At 38.1% G+C, this 22986-nt stretch overlaps 1 protein-coding gene across 1 annotated transcript in view; it reads left to right on the top strand.

Moving 5' to 3' along the window:
* Window positions 1-22986, top strand: part of ZDHHC20 (zinc finger DHHC-type palmitoyltransferase 20) — a 51442-nt gene that overhangs the window by 19014 nt on the left and 9442 nt on the right. Inside the window, exons 3-11 of the mRNA XM_061992603.1 lie at window positions 1859-1885; window positions 6248-6342; window positions 9918-10038; window positions 11398-11467; window positions 12604-12636; window positions 13459-13579; window positions 19749-19881; window positions 21443-21569; window positions 22818-22907. Coding sequence (XP_061848587.1) covers window positions 1859-1885; window positions 6248-6342; window positions 9918-10038; window positions 11398-11467; window positions 12604-12636; window positions 13459-13579; window positions 19749-19881; window positions 21443-21569; window positions 22818-22907 — 817 coding nt within the window. The remainder of the gene's footprint in view (window positions 1-1858; window positions 1886-6247; window positions 6343-9917; window positions 10039-11397; window positions 11468-12603; window positions 12637-13458; window positions 13580-19748; window positions 19882-21442; window positions 21570-22817; window positions 22908-22986) is intronic.

Below are 22986 nucleotides of genomic sequence, written 5' to 3'. Positions count from 1 at the left end.
TTTTATAGATAATAATGTTCTCCTGTCCCATTAGAGTATAATTAAGAACTTTTTAATATTTCTTGTGCAGGGAAATACGTGTTTGTCCAGCTCTGTGTGTTTACTGAAGATATATGAGCAGCCAAGGACAAAGCTTAATCTAAAGTACTTTTTTTTTTTTTTTTTTAAGTTGAGCAAACAGCCCTACCCAGCAAGCTTGTTTTAATCTTCACCTTTTAAATGATTTTGTCTTCTTATGTTCCAGAAAAAGTTTTAACTGGACAAACAACACGTTACTGAAATTTCCAGCAGAAACACTCATAGTATTTGCTTTAAAAAATAGTGTGACTTCTTTAGCATGCAGTGGGGTAGTACCAAGTCACAATCATCATACAACTGGACCTGTTCTTACATTTTCTTGCATGCTTTGCAGGTAATCATGTGCCTCAGGTCTGTTTTTCTGTGTGGACTGTGTCCCCATTTCAGACAGAAACATGGGAGGAGGATGTGCGAGTATGTGTAACTAAACTTTAGGATTGACTTCTTTTACTTAGAGACCAACCTTGTTATATTCTAAAGGGTAATTTCTTCCTTCTGTAGGTGGAAGGAAGCAGAACCTTTCCCATAAACTTTGTAGAGACTTTCATGGACAGATTGAGGGTGCCAAGTGGGTATTTTAAGGAAGAGGGAGATGGGGTGGAACCCCAACCTAGACCGCTTACCTGTACAAAAAGGGGTCATCTGTACATTGAGATATGACTTTATCACCTCTCTTGTCCTCTATAAAAAAGAGGCACAGTTATATAATGTAGTTGCAAACCCTTTTACTATAGATATCTGCAGCTGAGTCACCTCTGTGACCAGTGTAACCCTTCAGAAGGAAGCTTGCAATGCGTACTGAAACGTTGCAGATTTAAGACTCCAGTGTGCATCAGGAAAAAGCTGTTTTCAACAGGCGTTCAGACTAATGACTGTAGAAATGTCAGAGCTGAGAGAGGAGACAGTGTGGAGTGAACGGCAGTGGACAGGATGTGCTCTGTTAACCTTTTGCTGCTGATGATGACCAGAAGCTTAAATTTGCAGTATTAGATGAGAAGTCGGGAAAAGATGCTTTTCCTATTGAATTTCAGAAATTCAGTGTCTAAGGTAGAGGTACAGCAAGGGGAGTGATATGAACAAAGCAACCCAGTAAGTACCACAGCTCAGCTCTCTGTTCAGCGTCTTACCTGAGCTGATGAATGAAGTGTGAAGGTTTTGGAGAAGCCTGAGGGCAAAAGGATGAGTACTGTTCATCAGGCAGCATACAAGGTAGCCTTGAACAACAGAAATTGCTGTTGGGATAAAAGGATGAGGATGTAGAAGAGAAGGAAGCATTGATGTTTGAACTATGCCTGAAGAATTTGAGTCAGAGGTAAAAAGTCAAAAATAGCATGGAAGAGAGAAGGGGTGGGAAAAAATGGAGAGGGAAGTAGGTTTCATATATCACACTTTCACAGGGACTTCTGAAAGAACTTCTTTTATTTCATTTTCTGTTTTCCAGTGGTACACCTGTTGGCCTAGTTATTGACTCGGAAAACTTTGCTAGGCGTGTATCTCAAGGGGAACATGTATAAGTTGTGATTTGATTAATGTCTGTGAAAAGGAGTACGCTCACTTGGTTAGCGCAGGGAAGTGGATCTCTTCAGCTCTTTGACTGACTCAGCAAGCCTAAAGGGCTGGCAGGAGGAGAACTAACTTCTCTTTTACCCCAGAGTAAGGCAGAGAGACCCTGCTGAAATGTGCTTTGGAACAAGTCAGCTATCTCTTGTATCTCACTTTTAGCCAAACTCTTGATTCAGTGTGGATTTACTTACCATATGTCTTTTCTTTTCTCTTCCAGTTACTATTTCTTCAACTGCAGAAAAAGGTAATTTGTTTTTTACTTTTCTTTTTTAAGATGTGAATAGTTTTGTTGCACACAAGTCTTAAGGGACGTGGAATTTAAAAGTACTAGTTGATGTGTAAGCTCTGTGTAATGAGTAGATTAGTGCTAAGAAACAAGATAAATATTGTATAGTTCAATCTGTTTAGCTTCTGGTGCCACAAGCTTGGGGTGATGACAAAACCTGTGAGTAATGTGACCATGATTTAAGTTTGCAATATTTATAAATAAGTACCTCCAAAGAGCAGAAAAAAAGAGAAGAGAGAAGGAACTGCAGCAGATCCCCAAGTCCATTTTCTGTTGAATCCTGAATGCTCCTTGTGAAAGACTTCTGGAAGAGGAAGAATTGTTCTACAGTTTACTCTTTTCCAAACAGCTTTCCAAATTCCTCAGAACCACATTCTTTATGACTGGTTAGAACTGTGCAAAACACAACCATTTCAAAGGTGGCTGCACATTGTAATTGTAAATTTCTAAGCCAAGTGGTTAGAGCCTTGTTTTGGCAAATTTTACTCAAGTCTTCATGTCGGCTTTGGCAAGTATGTGCCACTGTGGGTAGTACTTACAGAGATAATGTAAGAAACTGGCTAAAAAATTCCATCATTTTTGCTCTTGTACTTCTTTTAATTGTGAACTAAAACTAGTCTAAATAAGTATTTTATTCCAGAAGTTAAAAATATAGGTATTTTTATTAAAAAACTTTTTTTGTTGGTTTTTTTTTCTGTAGAAGTACAAATTATTGATGGGATATTTATTTGGGAGTTCATTTCAGCTCATAGGGAGACATGAGTGGTACATTTTATGTATCTGTACAGGTCTGTCTACAGAGTGTGTAACCACTGGTAAGAGGCTCCCAAAAAGAGTACAGAATTTGAAGCTGATCTAGCAGTCTTCTTCCTGGTGGGGAACATCCAGGAGAATACTGTGAATGGAAGGAATGCTGGTGGAATCTGTACTCTTTTGTCTTCTTATGAAGGGGTGAAAGAGTGGGGAAAATGTCCAAAATAGATTGTAAGCCATCCAAGATGGGAGCTGTGCCTTACTGTGAATCTGTACACCCCATGACACAGCTGATCATCACCTAGACTTCACAAAATGCTGCGATTGCTGCTGTGTTTTACTGTTCACCTGTATATTAATTAGTTTTACTTTCTAGTTTCTTCCAGAAAGGCGAGATCTGTGTCTCAGATAAGGAAACCTGGCAGAGCAATGATCTTGGTGTCGCATAATCAGATCTTTGGCTTTAATACAAATGCAGTGCCTGTCTGACTGAAGCAGATGCTTTTAAATCTACCAAGAAGAAAAATGCTTGATTAATTAATGCCACTGATAGTATCATTGAAACCTGACTGTTAGGCTTTTAATAGCTGTCACCTGCATGTTTCTTGCACCTGCAGTTTTAATGCATGTCATGGGCATCCTGTATGAAGGAATTTCATTACCATGGAGGCTGATCTTTAAAATAAGAGGTGAAATCTTTCTTCATTTGAAATGAAAGCTATCATAAGTTTTATAAAGTTCTTAAAAGCTAACTCAAAATAGCCAGGGAGTAACATCAGAAGACTCAAAAGGCCAAAGCACCAGTAACATTGCTTTGTAGATCAACAGTGTGCATATTATCAAATGCATTTTGCTCCACATTTCAGTATACTCTGTTAAAATCCTTTTATTCCAGCACTTAATTACAGCTTTTGTTTAAATTAGTGGTGATTTCTTCACCTCATTAAGGCTAATTATTTCTTTGTAATTTCATATTCTTGTCGAGATTTACGTCCATTCGGATAGGGGAATAAAGTCAACTCTGAATCTCTCATAACAATATAACATAAATCTGTTATGTGTTATTACCTCTCTGTAATCTGACTCTGTCTTGGAAGTAGTATTACGAATGATTCAGAAAAGGGTATTAAGGGCAAATCTTAGGAGGGCTTAGCATATTTTAGGAGGATTCTAAGAGTGTGTCATAAGACATCGTCCTCTTGACGGTATAAATTACAGTCTAATTTGCATCAGTGCCTTTAAAGAGCAGTGACTTCACTTGGTCACAGCATGGCACCAAGAATCCTGGATTTCCTTAGCTTAGCCAGGAGTTCCTCATGACTCTGAGCCTGGCTAAACTGGCAGATATTGGAGTTTATGGTTTTTGACCTATTTTCTGTGTAGCATGTAATTACAAGAAAATGAGCTGAATAGGAATGAAGCTGAGTTATATTTGTACTGGAAACTGATGCAAGATGCTTCAGGGAGTAGTCTACGGAGGAGATGCTGCTACCTAAAATGGTGGGTAGATGGACTGCTTGGGTAAAGCTGTCAAAAATGGTATTTTCCCTCCCTCTCATTTCTTGGAGAGCACCAATGAGACAGATACCTTTAACTACAGAAAGAATAGCAGTGCAGCAGTGGGAGAAGCAGCAAGAGCGTAATTGGGGGGCCCCACCACAGAATGGATTGTCAATTGCAGGCTTGTTCTCCTCTAGGCTGGGTGGTGCCAATCACTGGAACAATTGTGAAAGTCTTGCTCTTCCTTGAGCTGATCCAGTTTGGCTACCTAGGCCAGGCTCTTGGCTTTTAACAATGGTGAAAGACTGCAAGATCTCAGATGCTGCAAGAGTGAAAGAGCACTTTAACAGGTGCCTCTTTGGAGTAAATGCAGTAGCACCGGCACAGCTTGTACCCTTGCTGCAGCCAGCCTCAGTGCCTGTTATTCTGTGTTATTGGGGCATTTACAGCCTGTGACAAGACTGAGGTTCTGCAGTTTGAAGTATTGTGTGTGCGCTAAAAATAATCTCTCAATATGAATTCCAGGGGTCATGTTTTTGGTCAGAATAGAATTTCTTACTGTGTAAGATGGTTTTGCTGTGCCCTGCCCTCCCCTGTATCTCACTTTCTCTTACTTTCTATTCCACACCTCTCCCCCTCATCTCTGCTGAAGCTTTGGTCTGTGCAGCTGATTCCACTCCAATTTTGTGTCTGTTTCTCCTCTTTCCCAGACCATTTTCTCATGCTTTAATTGCTCAACCACATTATGTTTAATGTATAATAATATGTTTTTAATAAAAGTTAATTTCTAATTCTGCAATGCCCTGTACAGTGATACATGGGCTCTTTGAATTCTTTCAATGAGTTCTGCCAGTTTTAGGATGGCTTTAGAAAAAGGGTTTGCATCTTGCATTTTCAGTGAGCTTAACAGTTGAAAATCTGCCAAATCTGTAAGGTTAGAGGAGTCAGAGGCAAAGGTTAAAAACATAATTCTCTGAAGAAAGTTGAAATACAGTTCGTTTCAGCTTTTCACTGTAATAAGCAATGAAAATCCTGAAAGAGGTTAAATTAAGATCATGTCTTCTGTGACAATGCACAGGCATTTTCAGAGCTGTTGGAAGTTCCAAATTTTTGAGCCTATTCGGCCATCCATGAAGTATGTCATATGGCTTCTTAAAGGACTCTTTTAAGAGCACAAGAAAGTAGGTCAAGTTTCCTTCTTCCTGCAACTGAAGATAGCATAAGTGAAGATAATGTAAATATTTAGTGTGACTTCTTTTCTAAGGCTTGCTGTTTTGGTACAACCAATCTGTTTTCTCTTGAGAAGTGGTAAAAGAAACTGTTCAAGGAAAGAAGTTTGAAAGAAGCTTCCTGGGTCATAAGGTCCAGGTCTCTTATCTTTAGGCCAACTGTATCACACAGATCCACACATAAATTAATTGAGCTCCCTAATAAACCCACCCATGTTTTGTTGCCACTGTGACTATAATAGCAGGACCCTTGCAGATTACATTCCTCTGATAATTTGAAAGAAGATAATCAGCCGACTTAACTTGTGACTAGCCCTTGTGCGGTCCTCTACAAACCCGAGGTTTGGAGTTTCTGTGTCACTGATGACCACTGCTTTCTACAATGGCTCAATACTGGACTGTTTCTATTAGAAGTAGAAACTCAATTTGATTCTTTAAGTCAGTTATCAAATACTGTAATCTAGAATGGAATTGTAGCATCTTCTTTATCTAAAAAAGTTACTGCCTGACATGCCGTGGGCAAAACTATTCATTTTGGAGTTTTTTTGCTTGGTTTGTTTTTTTTCCTTTCAAGTCTGTTTTGGAATCATATGTGAAAGCATATTCTTTCCCTGAGGAATAGCAACCAACACATTTGGTGGTTTGAGGTTGTTTAGATTTGTTTTTTTATTTAAGTGACCACTCCTAGAGTGCTAAGTCTACCAGGGAAAAGGGTTTAATATAACTAAATTTTGTCAGGTGATGCATAACGTAGTAGTTTAGCCTTCATCAAAGATCAGTGATTTTATTTCTTGTTCTTTTCAGCTATATTCACCAAACTATTTGTGTTTTATTGCAGTTGTCTACCTTGTGGTTTTTCATCTGTCATTTGTCATGTTTGTATGGTCCTATTGGAAGACAATTTTCACATCTCCTGCATCCCCCTCTAATGAGGTAAATATAACGTTAGAAAAATGTCAGTGCCTTTTTTATAAATAGCTGAACTGTTTACAGTGATGAAACTTGTTAGCAGTACTGCATGATTCACCTTTCCCTTCTCATTAGCTAAAATAGAACAGCATGACAGTGTATCATGAATGAAAATGATCAAGTTACTCTTAAAATACTGAATAGTTTTTGTCATGACATTTCCTTATATGAAACATGCTTTTAATTCATCACAACTTTGATGGTCATGTACAGTGCTTTCCTGTAAGTAGCTTGCTTGAAACCTGTTTTGTTTTGTTTTTTTTAATGATAGTGTCAGCATTTTTATATTTCCATTTTAGGCAGTTTTGACCTTTTGTTTGGGTAAGAAAAAAACAGTAAAGCAATGTATACTTCTAACCTGGAGGACTGAACCACTTAGTAGTAAGTCAAGGGTTAAGGTTTAGGGACAGTTGAGAAGTGAATACATAAAGGAGTGTTATATAATGGCAAAGGAATGCCTCATGACTGTAAGAAGTTTTGTTTTTAAAAAGAACAGTATTAATTGCAAGTAAGCCTGACGTGAATTACCTTGTTTTCTATTTTCTCCAAGATGTGTATGTAGGGATTAAATCCTGGCACCAAATTTAAAATACTTCACTTCTTTTACTTGGTTTTATAAAGCTTTTAATTTGGCTGAATTGTTTGGGCTTTGCTTGCTCTATGGGAGTCAAATTTTTATTCTATTTTTGGCAAGACAGACTTTCAGTGCTAATGTCAACTTCAAACTATTTTGAAAAGAGTTAAATCTGCTTCTAAGGAAAAGCATAGAGTGCTCCACAGTGCTTAATTATGACTTATGGATCTATATCCTAAAAGTACAGAATGTAAAGTGAATAAAAGAAAAGCTAAAAACCATTCTGCTTTTTAGCTAAGCAAAACGAGTAGTACCAAATTAGTAAACCTAAAAATTCAAAGGGACTTGTCTTCAGGGTGTTTTGTTTTGGCTTTATCTGGGATGGTTCTGCAGGAAAATTACGAAGTTAGACAAGTTAGCTAATGAAGAATGGTTGGAACTGTGTTATTCCAGATTTTGTAAAGCTGTATGAACTAGAGCTGCTCATAAAGCTAATGCCAAACAACTTGCACCGCCTGCTTGGATTCTTCAGTAATAGAAAAACTCTGGCAGTGCTTATCCTGTAGTTACAGTAATGTTGTAGCTTGTTATATTCTCTGAGTAAAATTGATGGTTTGGGCATATAACATGTAATGAATATTTCCTAGATCAAGTGTGGGGCTAGACCAGATTTAAAACCATTTTCTTCTAGCTTTAAAAATAAAAAAAGGGAAAAAACCCACAACAACAAACCACAAAAAACACACACCAAAAACCCCACAAAAAACATAAACAACTGAAAAACCACCACCACTTTTTGTCTTTCTAGGCAAGTCCCTTCTGTTCATATACCAGTGAGTAATTTATTCCTGTTATGCTTAAAAACAAAGCCTGACTTCAGAATCTCCCCATTGTATGAGTGTAAACGTATATATTTTTAGTCATTCAAATTAGCCATTCTTGCAAAACAAACAGCATCCTGTGATCTTACTATTGAACTAAAAAAAGATTTTGCAGCTGCTGTTGTCTTAGTGTAATCCCTGTGCATTTGTCATAAGGAAGAACAATCAACATTATACAAGATCCAGAAAGAGGAAGGAAACAAAGAGACTCTTTCTGTTTTCAATAAGAATTGCTGCAACCTCATTGGAAATTTTGTTAGCTGTGTGGTAACAGACAACTTTTGATGTCTTTGAACATATCCTGCCATTGTACAAAGAGACCATAGTCTCATGGCCCTATTAATTTCTGAAACTGAAACAGATATAAGGCACTTTGGAAAAAAAACAAAATCCTATCTAAGGTTTCTGGAGTAATATTATGAGGTTAATTGGACAAATTAGAGAAGCTTTGAATTTTATTATTTAGTTCCTTTTCTGGCATTAATAGTTTGCCATAGAAATGTCATCTAGAAGTAGTATTTCATGTTTACTGCAACCTTTGCTTGATTGCAGGTCATGGAGACAGACATTGGGTCACCTAGTAGACTCAGCAGGGCAGTAGAAAGGAAGGCATATTGCATCACTTTGTTGGCATCATATCTCTCTCTAAATTTTTTATGTGAGCATCTCCAGTTTTCATACTTGAGTAAATGTCTATCTTAGAGATTAAGATTTAAAAACAAGATCAAACTCTTGGTGATGACTGCAATGTTAAAACTTTAATTTCACTCTCTCGCAAATTAATCCAAGTTTCTGATTATTTAGAACAGGATTATGTTTAATGTTTCACCCTTGCACAGTAGATGGGCTCAGTAACTGGTATGATAATATAGTAGATATATATTATATATAATATCATATATGTAACAGGAGGCTTAACTGTGTTCTGTGAGATGCAAGATGACTTGTTTGCATTCTGGGTTAGGAAATGACAGAGAATTTGCAACAAGGTCTTACTGCTTCTTCCTTTCTATACGTGGAATCTTCATTGTTGCTTACCAACTGACTGTAATCCAAAAGAGGAAAAAGTATAGTATGAGAGGAAACTCCATGTGAACTAATCATATAAATGTTCTTGGTAGGAAAATATGGTCGTATTAAGCCACACTATGCAAAATTTTGTTCCAGCTGCAAACACAGCACTTTCCACCCACTCCCATGAATACTTCGCCTATGTGTGCTTGTAAAAAGGGCTCTTGTAGTCCATGCAGGAAGCTCGGAGTTTAAAGTGCTTTGGAACAGAAAAATACTGAAGGAAATAGCGAGTCCGGCCCTCATTCCATGGGGGTTTGTCAGCTGGGTTATGTGGAGCTTAATGGTAAAGCTCGTACCACAGTGTTTCACAAGCTAGTAAAAGCTCTGCAGGTTCTTTTAGTAAGGCTTTACATTTCACTGAGGCTTCAACAGGAATTCTCCTCATGTTTTACTCAGAATTCCAACTATCAAACAGTGCAGGCTTTGCTGAAAGTTGCTTTCTCTACTGCTTATGGATTTTGAGCTTACGGATTTGGGAGTGCTATGACTACTCCCAGGTAAAATTCCAGTTAAATTCTTTCAACTTCCGTGCTTAAGCCATGAAGCCGCCTCTCCTCTGGTTTGTACCTGTCTCTAAGAGAGATAAAGTGGGATAAGAGAACTTTAGTGTCCTGTAGCAGCAAAGGACTGTTGCACTTTGATCTTGTTTGCAGATCACCTAATTCACACTTACCAGGACTTAAAAAAAAAAAAAGGGTTGCACCTTCTTTAAACTCTCAGTTTCTGTCTGCCTTTGTGTTGAAGGGAAAATGCTGTAGATAACAGAACAGAAATAAAGACTGTTGCCTTTAAAATATGTCCAGGACCATCATGGAGTTTTAAGCATCTCCTGTAATTCATATAGCACTCTTTTATTTTTTTTTTTTTCTTTCTGTGGAGCTTTTTGGGTCAGTGGGTGAGAGCTGTCCAAAGACATAGGATTAGGATACAAAGGATCCTTTCCTTGGAGCTTGACTAGATCACAAAATAATAATCTATTCCCTTCATTCCATTTTCTCCCTCTCTCCTAGTTCTGCTTGTCAAAAGCTGATAAAGAACAATATGAAAAAGAAGAGAGACCAGAATCCCAGCAGGAGATTTTGAGAAGAGCTGCTAAAGACTTGCCTATCTATACAACAACAGCATCAAGAGGTGGGATATAAAAGAGAATTCGCTGCTCCTGAAACTGCTAGTTCAATTCAGTGAAATTCATTTGATACCACTGAATGAAGAATCCATTAGGCACATATTGCAAAGGCCATGACCTCGTTTTTTTGTTTGTTTGGGCTGAGCTTTTTTCCCCCAGAGAGAAACTGGAGTCCTTTGTCTAGGGATCTCAATATGTAGCTAGTATTTGGAATACAACAAACACAAACCTTTTCTAGCAAGCGGATAGATGACAACATTTATCTCTGACACCTATAAAAAATAAACACAGCAAAGAAATGTAGTTAATACAGCTAGAAATGGGGGAAATTGAACTTTTTACTCAATTTTATAATGATTTATATGCTACATCTAAACTTTTATTTCTGAACTGTATCAGTTCTGCAGCAGAAACATCTAGAATTTAAGAATGAACAAGTGTTGTTTCATTCCTATCTGAAATTCAGTACAAAGCTAGTTATGAGCTATTTCTGTATTTGACTTTAATCCATACAGGCATTTTTATTCCAACTTATATATGAATGTTCTGTGAAACTGCTGTCTTATACATATGTATATTATTTTAAAATCTAGCTTTCATATATGTATATATAGCTGTTTCTTGAAACTACCAACCACGTAGAGTTTTCCAAAAACCATAAACTACTCAGAATAAGGGTTACCAAAGTTTACTGTGACTTTCCAAACAAAGTCTAAGGACACCTGGCTTTTTTGAATACAAACCTCTCTTTCAGGAATCCCAGTCTTAAGCTCCTGGAGCGATCTGGGAAGCACTTGCCAGCTCTTAACAGTTCTGCTTAGCTGTAGGTGTTGGCTTTCCTCCTCCTTTCAAACTGCCTGTGCTGGTGTCTTATTTCCATTGAGGAGAGCCTGAAGACTTGTTTAAAAATATCAAGGAAAGACGAGGAAGAGCTGATGTACTGAACAGTCTACTAGACTACTTTTTGTTGAAGAGGATAGGAAAAGCTAATGCAGAAAGTTGGCTTGCTGAAAGAATGTAGTTTCACAATGAGATGCCCAAGTACCCTGTCCAGAGGTGAAAGACAGCAAGTGATAGGGGATTGGTGCCAGGGGATGAGGGGTGGGAAAACTGGGGAGCAAAATAGTAAATGGAAATTGACTCGGTACAGTACTGAGCGATGAAAGTGTTTGAAATACTTTAATGTGTTCTATTTCTTAAACTCAAAAGTACATATTGTAGGAGAGGAGGCACACGAAGGCCTGTGAGAACAGGTATGACAGGGGAATGCAGGAAACTCTGTAATATTCAGTTCATGCTAAGGGGGAAAACCTTTGTAAAATTAAATGAATTCTAATGACTTGACCTTTGCCACTTGAATGCAGCAATCAGATACTGTGATCGATGCCAGCTAATCAAGCCTGACCGCTGCCACCACTGTTCTGCGTGTGACATGTGAGTTCTGAATCTGAAATGATGGATTTTCTCTCTCCTGTGGTCGTTGCTTTAGTATGTTCATGTCTTCAGTGTGTCAGCCCTTGCATAACACCAGGTTTTGCTATTTGTTCCTCTCTCAGACCCTCAGTACTTGGATTTCATAAAGGAGCAAAGTTCCTCCTATTGGTGCAATATTATTGCAACTCCATTGTACAAAGTGGCAGAATTTTTTATGGATACTTGCTTGTAGCTTTGTAAAACAATGCTTATGTTAAAAAATAAAGGCATTTAAAAAGTAAAACCCAGGGACTGAAAGTTAGGAAAAGCGGGTCTGAGACAGCAGCACCAGAAAGTGCTTATTATAGAACCTTTCATTGTATCTTGCTTCTGCGGCCTCGAAATAGATGTATGCTACTAATAATGCCAACAGTCTTTATTGCAAAGATTGACAGTAGAATCACAGGCCTTAATCATTTTAAAGACATCCCTAATTTCATTCTGAATCACTGGAAAATTTGGTAAGGGCACTGAAAACTGAGGCTATGAGTGAGACTTCAGTAGACTGAGCTTGAGGAAATCTAATTAGCTTAAGAATCTAATATACATCTTTTGGATAAAATCAAATTTATTAACAAAGACAGTGAATGTCTGTGTATCTGAAATAACTATTTATCTGTCCTTAAACTGGATGAAAATGACACATGGACTATTCACATTGCCTGCTGTGCTGCTCTTTTCCTCAATTAGCTTTAAAAAACAAGCAAGCAGCAAACAAAAAAAAAGGTAGTAGCAGCAGCCCTTACCTAGATTTACTTGGAGTCAATGCCAGGCTAACATCCTTTATCCACACAACTCTGAAGGATCCTTTAGATTTGTTTTCTCTCAACATGCAGAGAAAACTAAAAGGGCTGAATGAACCGTTAATGATCAATGCGTTAATTTAAGTGACTCTTAAGTGAATTTCACTTTATCCTTTTGGGTGAAAGTATGGCTGCAATAATACAGAGAAGTGACATGATTGAGAAGGACTTGAAAAAGTGGGGCAAAATACTTTAAAAAGAATTAAAATCTTCAAACCTGTAGAAGCTAAAAGTACGTGTCTTAGAAAGAAAATGTATTTTTTGCTTTAACTTACTGGAAATTATCTCTTTCAGATGTGTACTAAAAATGGACCACCACTGTCCATGGTAAGTTTAAATATAAAACCAAAAATCAGTATACTAATGATGAATTAGATCCTACAACATTAATGAGATGCTACTTCAAAAATGCAGCTTTGAAGTAAAACTTGATTTTCACAGAACTTCTTCACTTCTTATGAAGATAGAGCTTGTTCTTAATGTGTGTTGCAATGGGGAGTTGTAGGCCCGGTAGCCCAAATCATGCAGTGTCTCCTTATACAGAGAAACCCTAGTGTTAATGAGACCTGTGAGAATGGCACTTCTTCCTTTCGTTTAGTTTGTTATCATTACTAGGAGAGGAGATATCTGTGAAAATCAGTTCTCAATTCTGTATGAAACATAAGACCCACTCAAACAGTCACTGTTCCGCAGTTTGTAGTCACTGGTAGTCAGTAAAAATATTACCTGCTGTCACTATAAAAATACTACCATAAGTTATTGAGTTGAAGGTCGTTTTGTTACCAAAGCAACATCTGCAGAAATCGATGGAGAGGTTGGTATTCTCTTCTGCAGTGGCGGCAGGTAATGCATAGTGTGAGACACTTCGCATACAGACTCCATGTATCATATGCTTTGCCAGCTCATGTCCTGTCCTGTAGAACTCTGTGGGGTGCAAAATTTCTGTGAGAGGCTTAAATCACTTGGCCCAAGGAAAGAGACTTCATTCAAAATAGTGGCTTAAAATGCTTCTGAAACACTAGTGCCAGACTGTTTTGGACATACCACTAACATCATACACATGTTATGCTCTTCAAAAGCTGAATGTGTTGGTTTTATTTTGGGTTTCTGTATATCATAGTAACCTCTTTCTCTTTCCCCTTCTTCTAGGGTGAATAATTGTGTGGGATTTTCTAACTACAAGTTCTTCCTTCTGTTTTTAATGTATTCCTTACTGTACTGTCTGTTTGTTGCTGCTACAGTCTTGCAGTACTTCATAAAGTTTTGGACAGTAAGTTCTAAGGGGGGGTTTTGTTGTTATTCATTTGTTTAATCCTGCATGTGTTATCGGAGGCTGCATCAGCATGTTGTCACTCACCATTTACTCTATCCATAGTTCATTAGCATTAAGAGCATCAAAGTGACTGAAGTGGGAACATCTTCCAAATATTAATGAATTAAATGTATTACACTGCCCAGGATGAGTAACTGGGGGAAGAAGTTCAATGAGGACACTGCAATTTCTCCGCTCCATCGAAATCAAGTGGCACAGCTCAGGTTTTTGGGTTTATTTTAGACTATAGATATAGATATGTAGATACAGAAAGAACTGGCTATCTCAAACAATTATATATATATGTGTATGTATGTGTATACACATGTGTATATATAAAAATACTAACAGATGTGAAATATAAATAACAATTTTGTATATTCTTAGACTTATCTATGGATAATCTGCTACCAGATAAGGCGGATTAATTTCTTGGGAACTGACCAAGCTCTATTTTGGAGTCCCTACATAGGCATATCTGAACTTTATACTAGTGGCTCTTATCGATCTGATCTGAGTAGAACGCTAAGACATGTAACGATACACATCTTTCTTGCAATTAATCAGTTGTCGAATGATCGATACACATACATGCATTTTAGTAGATGTAACAACACTTAAACAAAGAGCAACCATCCTTGTATGTCAGTGTTACATTCCTCCTATCGGTTTTGTTCCAGTCACATTCCAGGCTCAATTGGGGGTCTTCTGGTATTGTTCTCTTTCCTCTCTCTGTACTGTGCCTTCTTGTCTTGAGGCAGAAGAGCTAGGGTCAGAATTCCCTTAATCAATTTCTATTAACTAGAATGGGAAAAATCGCTGCAAGTGGAAGGCTCTCCATCACATCTTTGTCAGTAAATAACAGCACATATTTCTTAGATGCTGGTTGCTGTCAGAGTAAATGGGAAAAGCAGTCATTATCTGTAGCTGCAGGAATAATCTTTATTGATAGACAAAAAAAGACACTGCCATGTCAGGATAAGGGAAGCTTGATCATGTATTCAGAATAGCTATACTTTGAGATGGTTGGTATTAGACAAGTAAGATAAACGGTGCAAAAAGTATGTTTATGTTCATCTAAGCCTATGAGTCTGATCTGCCCAAGAATCATGTTTCTCTCTGTCAGTTCTGTAGAGTAGCGTGGTAAGCAAGGAACTATATGGAAATTGAGCTGTCAGTATTGTGTGAAGTGAAAGCCACAGATGTGTTTATCAGTCATAGCTGTGGCTTGACAGATAATTCAAATGAAATGGTCTCATTCTGCTGTTCAGTCTTGCTTGACTGTAAATAGTTAACTTTAAAATTTGTGAATGTGTCACTCCCAAACATCTGCCAGGCTGCTTTCCAGTGCTTTGTATGCAATTTCTAATTAAAATGTAGATGCACTCTTACATATTTACCAGTCAGTCCTTGAGCAAAGAAAAAACAATTTGTTTTGTTACCTCACTTCATAAGAGTTAGTGCAACAAAAGTCTGCAGGACATCTGACCACAACAAGCACTTACTACCAACATTTGCAGTAACGCTCTTCCAAAACCCATCAGACACAATATTGAAGTGGATCCTTGAGCAGAGGAAGTAAACTTAAGAGGGTTTTTTTTTTTTCTTAATGATTTAGTCATCAAAATGCTTCCTGCAAGAATGGGCTATTTCTGAAATGTGACAGCAGACAATGTAGTTGTGTGCTTATGCTTCTTTACTTCATTGACAATTACTTCCCAGACAAAATCTGGTGATGCCATGATCTTATCGTTAGAGCAGGTCTCTGACTCACTTTACTCACATTATGTAAATCATTCCACAAAGCTAATATTGCTCTGGCATTATAATAGCCTGATTAAAGTAGACTTACAGAAAGAGAGGGCAGCACCATAATCGTGTAGGCTTGAAAAATTTAGTATATTTCTAGTATTTAAACTTTTAGGCAAGTGCTGTTGACTGCAGAGTCCTGGAAGCTTCTCTACATGTGTATCCAGATCAGAGCGGGGTACTGATGACACACACTGTCTGTAAACTGTTTTAGTATATTACTAATACTAAGCTTTGCTACAGCATCAGATTACTGTTTGGACGTTTTCTGTTGAGGCTCTCTAGTTGATGGGTTTTTTTCCCCTCAAAGCTTGACTATCAGAAATGTTACAGAATGCTTTCAGAAAGTAGTGTTCCTTTTTGCTTGGCATAGATGTTTTCCACATAAAATGTGCAACAAACTGCTGTATATCTGCTGTTGGAATGGAAGATGAACTGCTTCTTGGGGCACGTAGCCTTGATTACTTCAGAATTGCAGTAGTGAGGTTGTGAAGATGTATGTGCTAACTACACAGATTTTATCAATCCATAATTTTGCACTGTTGATACTTCTTGCCTAGACACAACACACATATACAGATACTTGCAAGCATTGTGAGACACGCACACCTACCCAGCACTTCTGTGTTTCCCATTTGCACAAGCAAGACATTTACCTAGTGTCTTTTATGCTCTATGCAAAAGTGCTGAAGAAAGACCTTGGTACCATTTATACAGTGGTGGGACAACCACACCTTCTGTAAATGTTGACCACAGGCTTTCAGGCTGATGCAGATGTCTGCAGAAGTCTGTTTTGTAGATAAAGGAACATCAGTAACTCCTTTTTTTATCATAGTCATATCTACTTTCTGATACTCAGGAAATTTTTATTTCCACCTGGGAAGTTGTTGAAGATGAGCAGATAAAACCTGAGTTTAACCAAATGTATTTGACACACCAACAGCACTGGCTGAATGCCCAGTCCTGATGCCTTGTTTACATAGTGGGGGGTGGTGCTTCCCAGTGTGTATTTCTATTTTCTCTCATTCTTACTGCACTCCCTTCCACTTGAAACCTGTTTATTTTCCCACTGTTTTCCCTGGATTCAATGGTCCTCCAAATTATTTTGTCAGTCCTGAGTACAGCTAATTCAAGGCAGTGATATGTGTTCCAGGTGGATGGCATACACTTCTGCAAAACTTTTGTTGTATTAACAAAAATAAACCCAAGGAACAACAGAAAAAAAGAGCGATTCCAGATCCTTTGTTAGAACTCATCCCTCTTGCTTATACAGATGAAGACATGTACCAGGTCTTCTGAGCTTTTCTAGATTTAAGCTAAACCTAGTTGCTAAAAGATGAGTAATGAATCTGGCGCTGACAGCACTTTTTTTGTTCTGAGTTTTGTTTAGGTGATTTTGGTGACCTGATATGTGCTCAAATGACTCTGCTTGGGAAGGAGTTTGTAGGGGACTCTTGAGAATAGCAACTGGCTTGAAGCTGTTAGGTGTGCTAAGTAACCCAAATTTTATTGTGCTAATTGCTTCCCTTTGTAAGCTCTGCAGCTCTCTCACTTGCGAGTCTTTGCTTCTATGTTGTTGCTGAGCATGATTTTATATAACTAATGTCTGAAGTTTCACTCTTTTCACATGCTGTGGCATGTGGACTGCTGCTCAAACACAACTGGGAATAAGTCTGTTAGATACACTCAGAGCCTGCATGCTTCTCTCCGGGAAGGAATTGGCATTTTTGAAAGATGCTTCAGTTCTGCAACTGTCATTCAAAAGCTTAACACCAGTAGCTGAAACAGGGCAGTCATAAGAGGTAAATGCTCCCTGGAGATCATGCAGGTTAATCATGCTTACTTCAAAAAAATCCACCTCTGGGTTATAGAGCTGCTGTTCTTGGAAGATGCAACTGAAACAAACTTACATGCTGCTACTGCTCTTTGAGCTTCCAAATCAACACTCCTGAACATTCTTTATAAAGAAGTATTTTTTAAAAAATATGCAATTCCAAAAGAGTCATAGAAATAGAAGTTACAAAAATTAAGTAGGAAACTGGAGAACACTGCACTGTGCTCTGAGGTAGGAAGAGTCCTCAATAAGCTTTAACATGAAGCTTATTCCTAAGCAGCAATTGGAGTATGCATTTTGCTAGCCTTGATATCAAGGGATCACAAAACACACCAGATCTTTACAGCAGGGGGAAGAGGGACTGTTGCAAAAAATGTCCAAGCAAAACAGCATTAAAAAGAAAAAAAAAGAAGCAGTAAATAAGGGAACTGAACTTAGGTGGCAGTTCATACAGCTGGATTCTGCTATCTTTTGCTTACTGGAACATTATCTCGTGGTAGCCAGCATTTCTGAAAATGCTAGGTGTATCTACCTGACTCCAAAGTACTTGCTTGGGCTCTCCCTAAGCTTTCCACACAGATTAAAGTAACTTAAAATCTGTACATCTTGCCTAGAACAGATTCATGAAGTGCTAACATCTTAGCTAGGATAGCTAATACTGCTCTTTAGATATAAAGTTTAGAATTTAAAAGCTAATTTAAACTAAGCTTTTGTGTTTCTTGCGTTGTTTTCTTAAGTACTGGTTTCAATTTCAGATATTATATTAAAGATACATCCCACAAACATACCTCAGTATTGAACGATATTGGGAAGAACAAAAAAAACATACTGTGTGTTAAGGGTTCTTTTTTTTTTTTAAAACAAAGAAAACTGTACAAAGAATGGCAAGTTTTTTATGGTTTGACTGAAACTACCTCTAGTGGTAGTGGATATGTTCTGAAGTCAGAAAGATTTTGTGATTTATAAAGTACTTCTTTCTATCTCTGGAGTATTCTGAGTTTTTCAGACCTTTATGAGTGGTTATATCATACAGAATATTAACATAAGGTTTATATGTGACGAAAACAAAGAATGCACTTGGTTTAGTCATGCTGTTCAAGCTGAGGAACCACTTGAAAGTGATCCAGCTGCAATCTGAATAGCAGGACTTCCACACTTCAGGGAAAAATGTCATGCCTTGGAAGTTAGGAGTGTGCGCTTATGTGTTCTCCTCCGTTCTGTTGGAGAACAGGGGCTGAGGCTGCTGATGGGCATTGGAACTTGGCAAGTCCAAGAACACATGTGCACCCCAACCATTTTGTTCTTAACAAAGCCTGTGCTGTTTTCAAACACTTGGTCTTAACGTAATACTAGTGTTTAATAAATTGTCTTTGTTTGCGCAAAGCTTTGCCGCAGGAAAGCTGCAGAGAATTGTCCAAAGGTAAAATCCAATATTGCTGTAATTATTTAAATACTGTTCCTGCTATAATTTTTCTCATTGAGTCATTCATGGTAGCTAGTTACGCCACCACAGAGAGGAGACTTGTAATCAGCTGCCTGTGAATATCCACAGTGTACAGGGCTATGGATGTACTTATGTGCACTTGATCTTATTGAAATGTGCTTTAGTCTAAAAAAAAACCCCAGCCTCAGATAAGTGGGTATATTGAATGAGCTAATGGAAAAAGTCATGGCAATAATGCTAACTAAACAGCTAAATGAAAAATAGCCTCTCTGCTTTCATAGTGCTGTTAAAGGTCAACTACTTAAGTACTGTGATTTTGAGGATATAGAACTGGAATAGTATTGTTATGAATCCCGTTGGCCTCTTGCAAGTGCAAGCCTAAGAATAGTTGGGGTTGGGGGTGGAATCAAATATCTGATATGCATGGGAGGTTATTTTTTTTAATATGATGGTTGTACTGAAATTGCCGTTTTTCATGTAGATCTTCTGGTGAATAACTTCTGCCTGGTCAGACATGGCTAACTTGTTTTGCTAGGTAGATGCTGATTCTTGCCTAAACCTTTACAGGTCAATTTACAGAAATGTGAGATCTACCCCAGTTCTTGTCTAGGAGTTGTTCAGTCTTGGAAACACAATATGACAGCCATTTCCCTTTTACATTCCTTACATCTGTTCAGAAATAGGCTCAGTATAACTACCTTGCTAGGAAAGGGTTTGGATGGATTTATTGTGTTTTCTTTCCTTCAAAGAAAGTTACTTTGGACATGTTTTCCCAGTGTGTCTTTGCCATGGCTGCACTGTTAAAGTTTTTTTAGCATAGGAATTTTTTTGTCCTTGCCCCCTACCGTGCATTTAAAAACTAACAGATGACTGTAGGCACTCATGCTACTAAACTTGGGTGGAAGGGGGAACCCATCAGCTTTTTCTTTGTGAAAACTGAGGTGACACAGTACGGGTGTAGTAGAAGATATTTAGCAGTAATACTGCATCAGGGGCTAAAAAGTGTTAACGTATTAATCTCTTTCTCTCTTTCTCCCCAGAATGAATTGCCAGATACCCATGCAAAATTCCACGTACTATTCCTTTTCTTTGTGGCAGCCATGTTCTTCATCAGCATACTGTCACTCTTCAGCTACCACTGCTGGCTAGTTGGCAAAAACAGGTCAACCATAGGTCAGTTAATTGGAATACAGAACTGTTCCTTGTCCAGAAAACCAGCATGTCGATGAGAATGTGAGACCTACAGGATATGCCACCACGTATAAGCAGAATTTTAAAGTACAAAGCATGTTTGGGGAAAGTAATTAAAGGTGAAACGTATGGGACAATGAAGCATGTGTTAGGCCTTCTCTGCTGGTGCCAGGCATTCGGATTCTGAACATTTATTTTGTGTTTTTGAGATCTGAGGCACTCTGCTATTTTGTTGTGCTTTGTATACAAAGTGCTGAGTATGTGACACAGTTGCTACTTGCCACTAACCCTGTTCTTTGAGAAGCTGAGTGGCCCCAACCAAGGTAAAGGCTCTACTGTATATGAACATGCTACATTTTGAGCTAGATCCAAAAGAGCATCCTTAAGTCCTGTAAAATAAAATGGACCTCCCTATTAAGAAGTGGCTTGTAAATGCAGTGCAATAAAAATGGAAGCACCGGTGCATGTTTCCCAAATAATATAAGAGGTTTCTGTAATTTCTGTGCCTAGATGTTTTCAATAGCATTGGCCAGCATAAGCAAATTGTGTGCATTAGTTAAAATACCCAAAGTTTTTGCTAAAGCATTTTTGAAAACGTTCTTTGTGGGGTAAGGGGGATAGAGACTGGTAGATATTTCCACAGATTAATCAGTCAAAATCTTATACCTTCCAACAGAAGTTAAATTTCCTGCCTCAAAAACAGCCAGGGTGATGAAAAGTGAAATAATTTTCATCTTGCTAGAATTTTGTAGGACAGGAATTTTTTTGATTGCTTGATGAGAAGGTTGTTTGAGTCCTTGTCCATTTGACATATCTATAGCTACGGGATTTTCTCAGACTCTTCTACCTTTGAAGAAAATTTTAGCATGTTCCTTTCCCAAAAGTCATACCTGGTCATAATTGGCAATACAGTCAGTACTTTGTTTACTTTCCAGATCAAGATTGCAAAAAAGACAAGTTGTTGATCTGGGGAGAGAAATGAGCCCTCTTGGTTCTTGGCCAAGGATGTAACCAGACTGAGTAGAAAAAATGGTGGGGGTCAGTGTTTCTAATGTAATAGCTCTCATCTTTCTCTGATGTGAGGGGATGCTCCTAATTCAACTTCAGACCTTGGTAGAAGTGGAAAAAGCTATCCTATAGGGTTTAGGTCTAGTAGTGCTTCTGGTAAATTGCATCCAGAAGAGGAAAGCTTCAGAGGCCAAAGGGAGAGAGATAGCCATCAATAAGTAAGGGATGTGGCGTATTTTGCATGCTGATGGTGCTTAGCTCTGTCTCAGAATTCATGTTAAATGTAAAGAAGGAAAGATTACTGTTCTGTTTACATTACTTACTTTTCTATTTTTTGTGACTAATCCTGTGATTTTTTTATTATTGTTATTCTCTCTGATTACCTCAGCTTATTCTTTTTTTCCTTTTTCCCCATAATACACATCAAGATCATCTCAGCTTACCTGACACTGTTTACACAGTAGGGAAGTCTGAGTCTATTTGTCTTCTCTGACTCTGTATCACTTTAGAGATATTGCATGTTTTTCTTTTACAGAAACATTCCGTGCACCCACATTTCGAAATGGTCCTGATAAAAATGGCTTTTCTCTGGGATGGAGGAAAAATCTCAGAGAGGTTTTTGGAGATGAAAAGAAGTATTGGCTTCTCCCTATCTTTACAAGGTATTCAGTCTGAATGGGAATGAATTGGGGAATAAATTCTTTCTGTGGTTTTCACCTTGATTCTCCTTCTCCAAAAAAACAAAGCACAACTGAAAAGCCAACTTTTAAGTCCTGCATGATGAGAAATGTGCAGGAGAAAACTGACCAAACTAGGCAAAGAGCTTTCATTCAAAGGTTTCATTGATTAGGGCTTACTAAATATGGAAGTTTGGAAAGCTTTAAGGAAGTGTTTTTAGAAAATTGCACACCTTTTGGTGGTAGTGTTAGCATCTCATTATAGAGCAGAAATCAGCAACTCAAGAGATCCAAATGCTTGAACTTCAGCTGCATTGAAACAATAGCGATTTAAAAACACTCCCTCTTACCTTTGAAAACACTTGACAGCTTTCCTCTTGCTGCAGATGACAGTTTTGGTATTGAAAGCTGCCGGAAAAAGTGCATGTAAATAAGCAGCAGAGAAAAAAAAAATTATAATACAATGCAAAATACTGGTTTTAAAACTTCATCTGAGAACAGTGTTAAGGACTTGCAGACAAGTGTCAGAGAAGCTTTATGAAGCAAGACAGACCTGCTGCCCACTTCTACCACTCTCAAAAGTCAGCTGAACAAAGTAGGACCACTGCTTTTTGGGGGCTGTGTATCAGTTTAGAAGGTTGGTAAGTCCATTTGTGAAGATGAAGTCTGGCAGCAAGATGGCAGAGGGAATAACAAGATCTTGAATTGCCTCAGCTGTTTGCTCAACTACAATGACCTTTCATGGTTAAAGACAGAAGCTCTGTCATAGATGGATCAGGCTGTTTCGCCACCACGTTATATGCAGATTAAACTTGCTTTAAAAGAAGGCTTGGCTAACCTCAGAATGGTGGACAGAGGGGAAACATGGCCACCAGAGTATTATTTATGCTACAGCTTCAGGTGTTGTAAATACCAGATAGTCTATGTGTGCATGGTGGTGTGGGAAAAAACTAGGGCTACAGTCTACAAAAACAGTGATTTTTCTGAAACACCTAGTCTGGTGCTGTGCTCAGCAATCCATACTGAGTGATAGGGTGGGAATCATTTCAGCTCAATGATGTAATTAACTGGTCATCCAGCTTAGTGGTAGAATTGCCTTGCTAAAGTATGGAGGTCAGTGCTGCACCCAAGTAATTGATTTGAGCCCATAGCGTTTGCCTTTTGCATGGGTATGTGTTCAGTTCATTTAAGTCGACTACAAACAGTGATTTGAGACTCTTTTTTCTGGTTTAGTTTGGGCGACGGGTGTAATTTTCCAACTCGTTTGGTAATTATGGATCCAGAGCAAATTACTGTCTCAAGCCAAAATGAACCTACCAGAAGGTAACTATAGCATTTAAGATACTGATTTTGTTCTGTTGTGTACTTCATCTGGAGAAAAAATTGATGCCATATTTTTCTT

The sequence above is a fragment of the Colius striatus genome, chromosome 1 (genome assembly GCF_028858725.1).
Source record: "Colius striatus isolate bColStr4 chromosome 1, bColStr4.1.hap1, whole genome shotgun sequence".
NCBI lineage: Eukaryota > Metazoa > Chordata > Aves > Coliiformes > Coliidae > Colius > Colius striatus.
Note: the sequence above shows the minus strand (reverse complement) of the source record. Positions and strands in the feature narration are given on the sequence as shown.